The sequence below is a fragment of the Zingiber officinale genome, chromosome 5B (assembly GCF_018446385.1).
Source record: "Zingiber officinale cultivar Zhangliang chromosome 5B, Zo_v1.1, whole genome shotgun sequence".
Lineage (NCBI taxonomy): Eukaryota > Viridiplantae > Streptophyta > Magnoliopsida > Zingiberales > Zingiberaceae > Zingiber > Zingiber officinale.
Window position 1 is genome coordinate 50,422,249 of NC_055995.1, and position 14,418 is coordinate 50,436,666.

Sequence of the window (14,418 nt, forward strand, 5' to 3'; positions counted from 1 at the left end):
ACGGTAGGAAACTCCGGATCGTTCAACCGACCGATCCATAAACTACACTGCAATCCTGTACGCTGCTGGATCGGTCTGCCGACCGATCCAGCTGGTCCCTGATCGGTCAATGAGACCGATCAGTGGCTTAATGATCGGTCTGCTGACTGATCAGTGAGCCATTTTTTTTTTCGCGACCCAGCTCCTAATCGATCCACGGATCGATCAGGGAACGAACAGAAAGCTTCTGTTCGCAGAACCCAGGTCCCTGATCGGTCTACCGACCGATCAGAGACTCCATGATCGGTCTGCTGACCGATCAGGGGTTTCTGATTTCGTATCAGGCCCCTGATATCAGCACTGATGCGTGCCCAAGTCATTACACAACACTATAAAAGCTAAGAGAAACATTCTACTAGGTAATGGCTAACATACTAAACATAATTAAGGCATAGAATACTATTTCATGGCATGTAAACATATGGAAACCAAAACTAACAAGGTTTTAAACTGTTCTCATGCTAACTAACAGAAACATAAGATAACGCTTGCTATAAGTACTAATGCATACTGAACACGTTCTAATGCATAATAAAATAAAACTAGATCCCTAGGATCTTTATTCCAGTTCCTTCCACACACATCTTAATTTGCATTGACCTCCAGCCTCCACTGCTAGTCCATTTTTCTTTTACCTGTATCTGCAGTATAAGGAAAATAGTATCTGTAAGCTAAAAAGCTTAGTAAGAAACCAACTACCTCACTAAAACATGCATACAATGCAAATATGATTTTAAATCATGCTGTTTGAAAGGATATGCTAAGTATACTGAATAAACTAAACATGGCATGGCATATAAGCATACAATCATGGCATATCTAAATCTGAACATGATATCAATCACATGGTATCAATGAAGAACTAAGCTGATACTAAAAACTGAGCTAAGCTAATACTGAGCCACTGCTAGGACTGTACTGAATTCACGAACTAATTTGTGAAAGGTTGAAAACCATGTACATATAGTAAGTGAAAATACTAAACATGCTGCTGATGGGCCCTGGCAACTGTACTTGCTGTGCGCGCATCCCTAACTAGACCCGGGATTGCAAGTTCCAAATCTAGTAGGGTTTACTAGGTTAGCTAAAACTAGGGACGACTATGGGAGCCCAACCCAATGGATATCTAATCCAGTACAGTGCCACTGAAAAGTAAAATACTGAAATAGCTAATACTATTTTGTTGAATCTAGGTTATCTGAACCTAGAATTAGGTTGTCTGAACCTAGAGGCGACTGTGGGAGCCCACCCATTTGGACATCTAGTCTCGTAAAAGCTGAAATAAAAACTGATCATGCTAATTAACATGTTCTATGGCATTTAACTAAATGGCCACTGTATCATAAGGTTGTGCAAGGCATTTTATCGAGCATTTGGCGCTCTCTAACTCTCCTCTCGATCAGGGAGACCACCTCTAGGCACCCAGCAGCGTCTAAACCCCTATCTACAGAGGATACACGTGCTCGACCCATCTAGAGATGCTCCCTAATCCCTAAATCTGTGAGAAGAGTTAAAATACACACTATATGCTGACAAAATTCAATAAAACTAATCTAATGCATAAAAGAAAACACGCGAGAGCTACTTATACTGCAGGTGAGGGGTTTCTTACCTGGTATGCTAATTTCCTTACAATTCTATTCACTAGAATTCCGGTGGAGACGACTTCTCGACGATCTTCTCGCGTCTAAGCGTTCCCCTCGCGAAGGAGAGCGTCCTCGTGCTGGAGTTATCGCCGGAAGATGTCCTTGGGGCCCTAGGGAGAGAACCCTAGGTCTTCCTTGTGGTTGGCGCCGAGAGAGGGTGGAGAGGGAGAGGTGGCGTCGGTGAGGTTAGGGTGAAGGAGAAGTTGTCGAACCAACACAAAAATAAACCAAACCAACTTATGTTTTCCTATTTATATTAAGTGGGTATTTTGGCCCAACTCAATTATAAATATATTTGATTCTCCTTCCTCTCAGCACGGCCCTGCTGGGTTCACCGGTTACTAAGGCGAACTAAAGGTTTAACGGACCCGAGAGGTCCCGGGTTCGATTCCCGCTTAAGCCATTTTACTTTTCTAATAATTTTTGCTACTTCCGCTACTCGAAAAATTCCGGAAAAATATCTAATAATTCCAGAAAAAATCATAGAATATTCCTAAAATAGTTTTGAGAATTTTCGGGCGTTACAATCCCCCATACCTTTTAAAAAGTTCGTCCTCGAACTTAGAATAATTCTGGGTACTTCTGTCTCCCAAGTTGCCTCTTCTGCTGTGTGACTGTGCCAAATAACTTTGACTAATGGTACTTCTTTGTTCCGTAATTTCTTAACTGCTCGGTCTATTATCTATCATAGCTGAGGTCTTCGCGGATCTGTACCGACTGGGGCTCAATCACCTGGGTGGCATCTGGGGTATGCTTCTTCAGCATAGAGACATGAAATACGTTGTGGACAGCTGACATTTCCTGGGGTAGCTCTAGCTCATATGCTTCCTTGCCCACTCTTCTGCTGATAAGGTATGGTCCCACATATCTGGGACTAAGTTTGCCCTTCTTCCCAAAACACATCACTCCCTTCATGGGAGCTACTCTGAGGAACACTGTATCCCCGACTGAAAACTCTAAGGGTCTGCGCCGTGTATCAGTATAGCTTTTCTGGCGGCTCTGAGCTGTCTCTATCCTCTTGCGGATCTGCTGTATAGCTGCTGTGGTATCTATTACTAGATCTGTCTGAAGTTCTAGTTCTTTCTGTTCACCACTCTCATACCAGCAGATTGGAGATCTACACCTCCACCCATAGAGAGCCTCGTAAGGTGCCATGCCAATAGTGGCCTGATAGCTGTTGTTGTATGCAAATTCTGCTAAGCTCAGATATTTGCACCAACTTCCCTTGAAGTCTAGGGCACACGCTCGGAGCATATCTTCGAGTACCTAATTTACTCGCTCCGTCTGACCATCTGTCTGAGGATGGAATGCTGCTGAACTTTAACTTAGTGCCCAACGCTGACTGTACACACTCCCAGAAGTGTGATGTGAATCTGCTGTCTCTGTCTGAAATGATGGTTCGTGGGACTCCATGTAGTCTGACGATCTCCTGGAGATACAACTGAGCTAGCTTCTCCATGGAGTAGGATATCTTGATAGCTAAGAAGTGGGCTGATTTAGTCAACCTGTCGACTATTACCCAGATGGCGTCAAAATCATTCGTGGTTCTGGGCAGTCCCACTATGAAATCCATAGAGATATCCTCCCACTTCCATTCTGGAATCTGTATAGGCTGCAGAACTCCTCCTGGTCGCTGATGTTCTGCCTTGACCCTCTGACAGGTGAGGCAGATGCTAACATATCTGGCGATGTCTCGCTTCATCCCGGGCCACCAAAAATGGTTCTTCAGGTCTTGATACATTTTGGTGGAACCTGGATGCATCGCATAGGGAGTCTTGTGAGCCTCATCTAAAATCTGTCTCCGTAGCTCCTCCTGATCTGGAACACGGAGTCTGTCACCAAAATACAACACCCCACTATCGGACACTCTGAATTCTCTACTTTCTGATTCTGCTAGCCCTTGCTTGATTTTCTGAATTTCAGGGTCCTGCTCCTGAGCTGACTGAATATCTCCAAGCAAGGTAGACTCTAAGGTCATAGTAGAGAGCTGTCCAATGATGAGTTCGAGACCGAAATCTACGATCTCCTTCTGTAGGGGCGGTGACATGGCTGTAAGAGATAATAAGGTAGCACTGGATTTTCTGCTAAGTGCGTCGGCTACCTTATTGGCTTTCCCTGGATGGTAGAGGATGTCTATATCGTAGTCTTTAACCAGCTCAAGCCATCTGCGCTGTCGCATGTTCAGATCCTTCTGAGTGAAGAAGTACTTCAGACTCTGATGATCTGTATACACTCTGCACTGAGCTCTATATAAGTAATGTCTCCAAATTTTGAGAGTGAACACTACTGCTGCAAGCTCAAGGTCATGAGTAGGGTAATTCTTCTCATAATCCTTGAGTTGTCTGGAGGCATAGGCGATCACCTTGCCGTTTTGCATTAGTACTGCTCCTAGTCCCAACTTAGAGGCATCACTATAGATGTCAAAGCTGCTGGTGTTGTCTGGTAGAGACAAAATGGGAGCACTGGTCAATCTCCTTTTTAGCTCTCTGAAGCTGTTCTCACAGTCTTCTGTCCACTGAAATTTCCTGTTCTTTCTGGTAAGAGCTGTCAGTGGGGAGGCTATCCTGGAGAAGTCCTCTACAAACTTTCTGTAATATCCTGTTAATCCCAGAAAGCTCCTGATTTCGCTGGCGTTCTTAGGTCTCTTCCAGTTACTTACTGCTTCTATCTTGCTAGGATCTACCATAATACCATCCTTTGAGATGATGTGACCCAGGAAGGACACCTGATCTAGCCAAAATTCACATTTCGTGAACTTGGCGTATAGCTGGTTCTGCTGAAGGGTCTGCAATACTAGTTTCAGGTGCTCTGAGTGTTCCTCCTGAGTTCCTGAGTAAATAAGAATGTCATCGATAAACACAATAACAAACTTTTCTAAATACTCCCTGAATACTCTGTTCATGAGATCCATGAATGTAGCTGGAGCATTGGTCACGCCAAAGGGCATGACTACGAACTCGTAGTGTCCGTATCTGGTTCTGAATGTTGTCTTGGGTATATCCCTTTCTTTAACCTTTACCTGATGATAACCTGATCTGAGATCTATCTTAGAGAACACTACTGCTCCCTTCAGCTGGTCGAACAGGTCATCGATTCTGGGAAGGGGATACCTGTTCTTGATCGTGACTTGGTTCAGTGATCTGTAGTCTATGCACAGTCGCATGCTTCCATCCTTCTTCTTCACGAACAATACAGGCGCTCCCCATGGTGAATGACTCGGGCGTATGAAACCCTTGTCAAGCAGCTCCTGTAGTTGCTCCTGAAGTTCCTTCAGTTCTGCTGGAGCCATGCGATAAGGCGCTTTGGAGATAGGGTTTGTACCGGGAATGAGCTCTATCTCAAAGTCAATCTCCCTGTCTGGTGCTAAGCCTGGTAACTCTTCAGGGAAGACTGCTGGGTAGTCACATACGACTCGAACCTCTACTAGCTGTTGGTTCTTGTCCTGGCTGGCGTTGACTACGTGTGCTAGGAATCCTGTACATCCTGAATCCAGTAGCTTCTGTGCTTTCATAGCTGAGAGAAACTTCTTGGCCTTTCTCTTTGGTTCCCCGCTATATTCAAATTGCACTGCCGCTTCAGGTTGGAAGATGACTTTCTGTTTACGGCACTCTATGGTAGCACCGTATCTGATCAGAAAGTCCATTCCAAAGATAACGTCATAGTCGGTCATCTCTAGCACTATCAGATCACAAAAGAGCTCTCTGTCTGCTATAATGACCGGCACTGCTCTGAGCCAGTGCGTGGATGCCATGATCTCTCCTGAAGGTAGTGCCGTTAAAAACTGACCACTGAGTACCTCTGGGGGTATTTCTAATTTTTTGGAGAACATCCTGGCTATATATGAATGGGTTGCCCCAGTATCATATAGAACAGTAACACTATACTGTAAAATGCTAATCTGACCTGTGACAACTGTCGAGACATTGGCTACGTCCTCTCTGGTGAGTGAGTAGATCCTCGCATTCGCCATCGCTGGAGGGGCTTCTAATCTGCCATGGCTGATAAGTGGACCTTCTAGAGCGGCCTGCATCTGATATAACTGAGCTGACTGGCCTGAATACTGAATTTGCTGTGGCTGAGGAAGACCGGTCTTGTTCGGGCACTGCTTGGCCATGTGCCCTTCTTGTCCACATTCAAAGCATCCTTGTGTGCCCTTGCGACAAACCCCTGGGTGGAATTTCCCACAAGTAGCACACTTTGGATAACTGGGTCGCTTGCTAGATGGTCCTCCTTTTGGGTCACTCCCTGATTTGCTCTTGCTGTTGGAGTTCCCTTTCCAGTTAGAGCTGTGGCCTTGCTGTTTTTGAGTGTGAGAGTTTCCTTGGCCTTTGGACTCTGAGGAGACTTGCTTTTGCTGCTTTATGCTGTTCTGGTAATGCTCTGTGGTCAAGGCACTGCTCACTAACTCCTTTGTGGTTTGTGGCCTATGTATGCCACCAGCCACGTTCACTGCTATCTCTGGCCTCAGCATCTTGAGCATCAACCGGATTCGTTCCTTCTCTGTGCTGACTAGCTCTGGGCATAGACGAGCCAACCTGTTCAATTTCTTCACGGCTTCCTCAACTGAAAGGTTGCCCTAACGAAACTCAGTGAACTCGTCGTAGTGGCGGTTCGTACCCCGTATGTGAAAGAACTCCTCGAAGAATTCCTTCTCGAAGTCAGCCCATGACATCTGGTTCACTGGGCGCTTCGTTCTGATTCTTTCCCACCACATGCGTGCGTCTCCTGTCAGGCAGAAGGAGGCACACTTCACCTTCTCGTGTTCTGGCCAGTCCAGAAGCTCCATCGTGCTCTCCAGTGTTTTAAACCAGGCTTGTCCATCCCATGGTTCACTAGTGCCTGAGAAGTTCTCTGGCTTGACTCGCTGCCACTGGATCAGATAGGCTGGTACTGGTGCTGGCGCTGGCGCTGTAGGCTGGGCTGGTGGAACCTCTAAGACTTCTGGAGTCGTCAGGTTCGGTTCCGGGGTGACTGTGGGGGTACTCTGCTGATTAGCCTTTAAGGTGGCTATTTCCTGTCGCTGTTCAGCTAGCTGCTGCTGTAACTGAGCCACTAATGCTGTAAGGTCGGGAGGAGGCACTGAACTGCCTGCCTCTTGCTGGGGCTCAGTATCTAGTGTCCTTCTAGCTGGGCGTCCTCGTGCCATTGCTAAAGACATAGAGGACAGAACATGAATAACTATTACAATCATAATTGTATAACTATCGTTATCATGTTATATACTATCACATACTATCATGCAGCAGTTAATTTATAAACATGATCTATAACAAGGAAACAGAAAGCATAAATAAAGTAGAGGTATTCTTACTTGGAAGTTGTAGGTTCAATGCTGATGTGTGTGTAGGAAGTATGGAACACTGCTCTGATACCACTCTGTAACGACCCGCCTCCTACTAGCTAGGCTGCGAAGCCGATCGCTACATTATGTTGTGCTGGACTATTAATGCGGAATGAAAACTGGCTAATTTAAAATTTCACTGAACTAAATGCTGTAATGTTTAACTTAGTGTTCTGGGTGTACCTAGGAGTTGTACACATGCTAGGGGAGGTGTTTACAACTGATAATAAACTTCGAATCGATCCACAGACCGATCTACTGATACTGGCACGGTAGGAAACTCCGGATCGTTCAACCGTCCGATCCATAAACTACACTGCAATCCTGTACGCTGCTGGATCGGTCTGCCGACCGATCCAGCTGGTCCCTGATCGGTCAATGAGACCGATCAGTGGCTTACTGATCAGTCTGCTGACCGATCAGTGAGCCATTTTTTCGCGACCCAGCTCCTGATCGATCCACGGATCGATCAGGGAACGAACAGAAAGCTTCTGTTCGTAGAAACCAGGTCCCTGATCGGTCTACCGACCGATCAGAGACTCCCTGATCGGTCTGCTGACCGATCAGGGGTTTCTGATTTCGTATCAGGCCCCTGATATCAGCACTGATGCGTGCCCAAGTCATTACACAACACTATAAAAGCTAAGAGAAACATTCTACTAGGTAATGACTAACATACTAAACATAATTAAGGCATAGAATACTAATTCATGGCATGTAAACATATGGAAACCAAAACTAACAAGGTTTTAAACTGTTCTCATGCTAACTAACAGAATCATAAGATAACGCTTGCTATAAGTACTAATGCATACTGAACACGTTCTAATGCATAATAAAATAAAACTAGATCCCTAGGATCTTTATTCCAGTTCCTTCCACACACATCTTAATTTGCATTGACCTCCAGCCTCCACTGCTAGTCCATTTTCCTTTTACCTATATCTGCAGTATAAGGAAAATAGTATCTGTAAGCTAAAAAGCTTAGTAAGAAACCAACTACCTCACTAAAACATGCATACAATGCAAATATGATTTTAAATCATGCTGTTTGAAAGGATATGCTAAGTATACTGAATAAACTAAACATGGCATGGCATATAAGCATACAATCATGGCATATCTAAAGCTGAACATGATATCAATCACATGGTATCAATGAAGAACTAAGCTGATACTAAAAACTGAGCTAAGCTAATACTGAGCCACTGCTAGGACTGTACTGAATTCACGAACTAATTTGTGAAAGGTTGAAAACCATATATATATAGTAAGTGAAAATACTAAACATGCTGCTGATGGGCCCTAGCAACTGTACTTGCTGTGCGCGCATCCCTAACTAGACCCGGGATTGCAAGTTCCGAATCTAGTAGGGTTTACTAGGTTAGCTAAACCTAGGGACGACTATGGGAGCCCAACCCAATGGATATCTAATCCAGTACAGTGCCACTGAAAAGTAAAATACTGAAATAGCTAATACTATTTTGCTGAATCTAGGTTATCTGAACCTAGAACTAGGTTGTCTGAACCTAGAGGCGACTGTGGGAGCCCACCCATTTGGACATCTAGTCTCGTAAAAGCTGAAATAAAAATTGATCATGCTAATTAACATGTTCTATGGCATTTAACTAAATGCCCACTGTATCATAAGGCTGTGCTAGGCATTTTATCGAGCATTTGGCGCTCTCTAACTCTCCTCTCGATCAGGGAGACCACCTCTAGGCACCCAGCAGCGTCTAAACCCCTATCTACAGAGGATACACATGCTCGGCCCATCTAGAGATGCTCCCTAATCCCTAAATCTGTGAGAAGAGTTAAAATACACACTATATGCTGACAAAATTCAATAAAACTAATCTAATGCATAAAAGAAAACACGCGAGAGCTACTTATACTGTAGGTGAGGGGTTTCTTACCTGGTACGCTAATTTCCTTACAATTCTATTCGCTAGAATTCCAGTGGAGACGACTTCTCGACGATCTTCTCGCGTCTAAGCGTTCCCCTCGCGAAGGAGAGCGTCCTCGTGCCGGAGTTATCGTCGGAAGATGTCCTTGGGGCCCTAGGGAGAGAACCCTAGGTCTTCCTTGTGGTTGGCGCCGAGAGAGGGAGGAGAGGGAGAGGTGGCGTCGGTGAGGTTAGGGTGAAGGAGAAGTTGCCGAACCAACACAAAAATAAACCAAACCAACTTATGTTTTCCTATTTATATTAAGTGGGTATTTTGGCCCAACTCAATTATAAATATATTTGATTCTCCTTCCTCTCAGCACGGCCCTGCTGGGTTCACCGGTTACTAAGGCTAACTAAAGGTTTAGCGGACCCGAGAGGTCCCGGGTTCGATTCCCGCTTAAGCCATTTTACTTTTCTAATAATTTTTGCTACTTCCGCTACTCGGAAAATTCCGGAAAAATATCTAATAATTCCAGAAAAAATCATAGAATATTCCTAAAATAGTTTTGAGAATTTTCGGACGTTACACCATCGCTCGTCTCCACCACGATTCCTCCACAGCACAGTGAGTGGAGGTTTTGGTTTAAGAAATTTGAAGTTTTAAAGGTATTTCTTTGTTACATGTTACCTTTTGTTTTTGTGTACTATTAATTTTTTCAATCCGAACCCTACCTCCATGAAAGTAAGGATGATTGATTCCCCAACAATACAAATAATTCCTTGTTGCATTGCTTGTAGTTTGGAGAGGTGTCTGATGTAATTTCAAAACATTTTTATGTCGTTTTCATGTAATCTTTAAATGATTACATAGAGTTTGTTTAATCCATGCATGGTTCTGAAATGGTCATAATTGGAAATAAGACAATCAACTTTCAGCAAGCATACAAACTGCACAGTCAGAAGTAAATGAGAAAACCCAAAGAAGGGATTCTATCAAAGTTTCTATTGAAAAGCAGAAGGTATTAGTTACATACAGTTCCATGCTAATTAACTTTTGAGGCAAAGAATCTCGATAGGACATTAGATTAGTTTCTCTTTAGTTTTTATTTTTATTGATCTATTTTATCCTCAGGTGATATGTAATGAATTCTGGAAGAAATTTGAAAATGAAAAAGCTGAAGACAGAACTACAAGAGCTGCAGTTAGTGCCAAACTCCAATAGATGGAGTCACTCCAATTAATGTTAAACAAGCTGAAAAATGTACAGTCCATTGAGGAACTTGATGCCAAGGTAAGATTTTGAGGTGATCCTTCCTGAAAGTGTTTTGACTGTTTGTTCCTCCTTTTATTCATCTAGTTACATGTTTTGTTGTTCAGATACAATCAATGGAATTTGATCTTCAGCATGTAACCATGCCACTGAAAGAAGAAAAGAAATATATTCATGATCTTAAACAGTTAAGGCAACAGCGAGGCCAACTCACTTCTAATATGGGCTCAATTACTGAAATGGATGAGGCATTTGATCAAAAGGAACAGATTGATGAGCGATTTAATGTACTTTTGTTGTACTGTCATAATCTTTTTAATGTTTTCCTTTCATCTTGATTTAAAACTTATTTTATGCCTGCAGCTTTTGAAGAAGGAATTGGATTCTCTTAGAACTGAGGTGCTGCGAACTGAAGCAAATGCAAATGTTGCCAGGAAGAAGTATGATGAGGAACAAAAAATTTTGAGAGTTCTTCCTCAACAATTCAGGGATGCTGATGCTCTTCACCAAAAAGCATATGGACAATGGCGAGAACTTAAAAACATAGTAACTGAAAGGGTAAGCTGTTCTGCAATATTTTATAGGAATTTAGTTAATCCAGGTTCCATATCTACAGTTTGATTATTATTTCATTTTTTTTATGTTAATTGATAACCTTTTAGTCTTTATGTTCCTCTGCTGCATTTATTTTTTTCAGTCATCTGTATATATCTTTATTTTAATAACAAGGCCAAACAATGTGAGAACTCTTTTTACATTGTACTATCTTAATTTACTAAGGACATCAATTGTGCAATGTGAGATCCCTATATGTTGGTAAATGTCATTTTAGAATTCAACACGGATATTGTTCTTCCATGCTTCATGGTTGCCAGTCAATCATATATCTTCATTATAATAGAAGGCCAACAGTTTGAGAATTCTTTTTGCAATGAAAAAGTTTCTATACATCAATAATAAACTACATTTCCCTACATTAGTCTAGGGCATTAATTGTAATGTGAGATGCCTGAAGATCTCTGAATATCTAGGTAGATGCCTGTAGTTTTAGCCAGACATTGTGAGGATAATCTCTGTGTCATGATAGAAGAGATGTATTGACTGAGAATTTTCTTCACTAGATTTAACTAAAATCCACTGTGCTGTTTATGCTATATGAAGTCTGTGTGTCTTTATTCTTACAACATTGGTGCCCATGCTTAAAATTCAAAAAATGATATCTAAGCTCTTAATTTCTCTGGATCGTTACACAGGGAAATCAGTAGTTAGTAATTTCATATGCTAGCTTAATTATCAATATAACCCATATTAGAAGTGTTGCTTTGACTAAAGGACAGTCCGGTGCATATAGTTCCCGTCAATCTAGGATTTCGAGAAAGGATCAGACCACATTGGGTCAATTGTACACAACCTTACCTTGCACTTTGTAAGAGATTGTTTCTGTGACTCAAACCCGAGGACTCACATAGCAACAACTTTATCGTTGCACTAAGACTCTCCTACTGAAGTGTTGCTTTGACTAATGACTGCTTTCATTTCTTTTTGATTGAAAGCTTTTTCTCATTTCTATCTTCTTCAGCAACTCAAAAAAAGTTCCAAACATTGATTTGTTCTCTTGATATGGCTAAAGCTGGAAACCCTTAAATTAATCAAACCATTCTCCTTATCATTGATCAACAAGCGTTAGGAAATTCTGAAAACTTTAAAACCTCAATTGCAGGAATAGAAGGAAGCTGTGAGGCGAGTGGAGGTTTTAGTCTAAGACACCAGAAGCTTTAGCTTTAAAGGTCTTTCCTTGTTACCTTTTTTTTTTTTTTGTATTGTATATTTTTCTTTTGTACTGTGTATTATTCTTAGGTGAGGTAAATTATGAGATACCATATATTGTTGTATCCTCTTATGTGATGATGTTTCATTCTTGATTTGTAAAGCCTTATCCCATGTCTCTTTAAATTTCATTTAAACTATATTTGTGGTCTATAGTTCTTATACTTGAATTTCACTTGTAACTTAGTTCTTTATTTATGAATGTTAAATTTAGTATATATGCATTTTATAATTTAACAATTTATCATATTGTTAAATTGATTTTAATAATTTTTTTTTTAGAATCGTTATGGATAAGAGTTGGATGGTTTTACCGAGACAAACTGAGGAGTATAGAAATGGAGTTGAGTCTTTCTTACAATTTGCATTTTCTAATGCTAACATAAATGGAATGATTTTATGTCCTTGTGTGCGGTGTAAGATTGGTATATTTGTTTCAAGAGAGGTTGCTTATGATCATTTGACGGTTGATGGATTCATCAAAGGTTATACTCACTGGGTATTCATATTATAATTCTATACGAGTTTTAGTATCCCCACTAGAATGTTCAAGAATAATAATTGCATTCATTCGTCACTTTTTACTAAAGAAAGATAGATAATTTAGTAAGCAAATCATGACCAACTAGCTCAAATAAGCATTTTAATTATTGTAGTTACCAAATTGAAATTACTATAAAAATTTGGCACATGTTTATATAGTATAGAACTAGAGCTATTGTGAGTCTATGCATGGATAACATGCTGTAACAACTTGAATTTAGATATAAAAGTTATCTAATCGTGGAAACACAATGATTTTACAAAAAAGTGAATATTGACTTGTTTAAAAAGTTTTCTAATTTGGCACATGTTTGTTAGATTGAGATGAACTTGAATATTTGCAGGAAAAAGAAAAGGGATACCCTCCATCACGAGTTGAATTATTCAAGGCTTGCTTTACTCATGCCAATGGAAGTCCTTCAAGTAATATTGTAGCAGAAAGATTGGTAAGCTATTTTTATACTCTTCAACTATATTGTAGCAAAAATGATTTATTTTAATTATCATTATATATTTAATAAGTATCAACATGTTATGTTTTGATAAACGCTGCAATGAATGAATTAACAAATCAACTTCCTGAATATTCTAATGATCCAGTGAATCAGAATGATATATTTGCTCAAATCATGGGACCAGATAGACCTGGTCAAGTATGTATGCTTGGTGATGGTGTTGGTCCATCTGATTAATTGGGAGAAGTTCCTAGTTGTGGCACATGCAATCGACTAGTGATGGAACAACAGACAAAATTAGAAAAAATGGATGAGCAAATTAAAAAGCAAGGCCAACATATTGCAATGTTAGAAGCTAAAATTTATGAGCAATCATACCAGAGTCATTTTTCAAATTACAATAGTAATCAACACACATCACCAAATAGTAATCCACAAATGTCTGTTCCTCATCATCCATCTTTACGAGTAAGGTTTATTTAATTTCATTTTCTATTATGCGTTTCACATATCTTCAAACTCTTTAAATTTTTAACTCTTTTACACTTTTATGTAGATTGGATGTTCTGTTTTGATCAAAAGTTTATTTGATTCAACGAAAATTATGGCAAAAGGAGTGCTCCATAGCATGGATCCAAATACTATAGTAGGGAGACAAGCACTAGGACCAAATTGGTGCGAAGTAAGAATACAAGTTGTCCAGGAACCAGAAGAGAGTTTAATTAGACCTTATGATTTTTTACAGAAGTTTGAGGATGCACTTGGAGGAATGATATCTTGGCCTTATCATCTGATATATTTTCTACTTTTCATTGAAATATTATTAATTTTTTATATTTATCATGTAATTATAATTTTACATAAATATGAAATGTATTTGCAGTTAACAGTAAACGAAGATTACTATTAGGTGAATATGAAATGATATTTTACATTTTCTCATTTGTTATGATATTTAATCTTTATCATTATTTCTATTAACTTTTTGTCTTCATTGTTTTATTTCACTAATACAAATTTATTCATTGTATTTGTAGGTGATAGGTACTTGGATTTTTGTGAAGCAATACGATGGTTGAAGATGGTCTGCCTAGTTAGTTTTTATTTTATAAGACTGTTCTAAACTTAATATTTTGAGTGTAGTGTGTTGTTAGTTTTGGATGTAAAGAACTTGTCGTTAGTTTGCATTTGTAACTTTGACTCAAATATTTGTTGGATGAATTTAGATTATCTATTTGCACTTTAAATTATATTTTATGATTTTTTTTCTATTCTAAATGATGGATGGATTGTGATGATGTACAAATATTGAATTCATGTTATATATTATATATAAATATTAATGATCATTTTAAATATATTTATTAATTATTATAATGACATTTGTTAATGTCATAATAGATTAGTTA

At 40.1% G+C, this 14,418-nt stretch overlaps 1 protein-coding gene across 1 annotated transcript; it reads left to right on the forward strand.

Moving 5' to 3' along the window:
* The first annotated feature begins 10,136 nt into the window (after positions 1-10,136).
* LOC121986635 lies at positions 10,137-11,248 on the forward strand. Its single transcript, XM_042540589.1, has 4 exons — positions 10,137-10,205; positions 10,292-10,471; positions 10,548-10,742; positions 11,216-11,248. The coding sequence occupies exons 1-4, from the start codon at positions 10,137-10,139 to the stop codon at positions 11,246-11,248; spliced, it is 477 nt and encodes a 158-aa protein (XP_042396523.1).
* Positions 11,249-14,418: the final 3,170 nt, after the last annotated feature.

Bases quoted from the DNA above. Each gene is read 5' to 3' on its own strand.
- LOC121986635 (XM_042540589.1), top strand. From the start codon at position 10,137: ATGGAGTCACTCCAATTAATGTTAAACAAGCTGAAAAATGTACAGTCC. The intron at 10,206-10,291 runs GTAAGATTTTGA...TTTGTTGTTCAG, and splicing joins TTGAGGAACTTGATGCCAAG to ATACAATCAATGGAATTTGA. The intron at 10,472-10,547 runs GTACTTTTGTTG...TTATGCCTGCAG, and splicing joins AGATTGATGAGCGATTTAAT to CTTTTGAAGAAGGAATTGGA.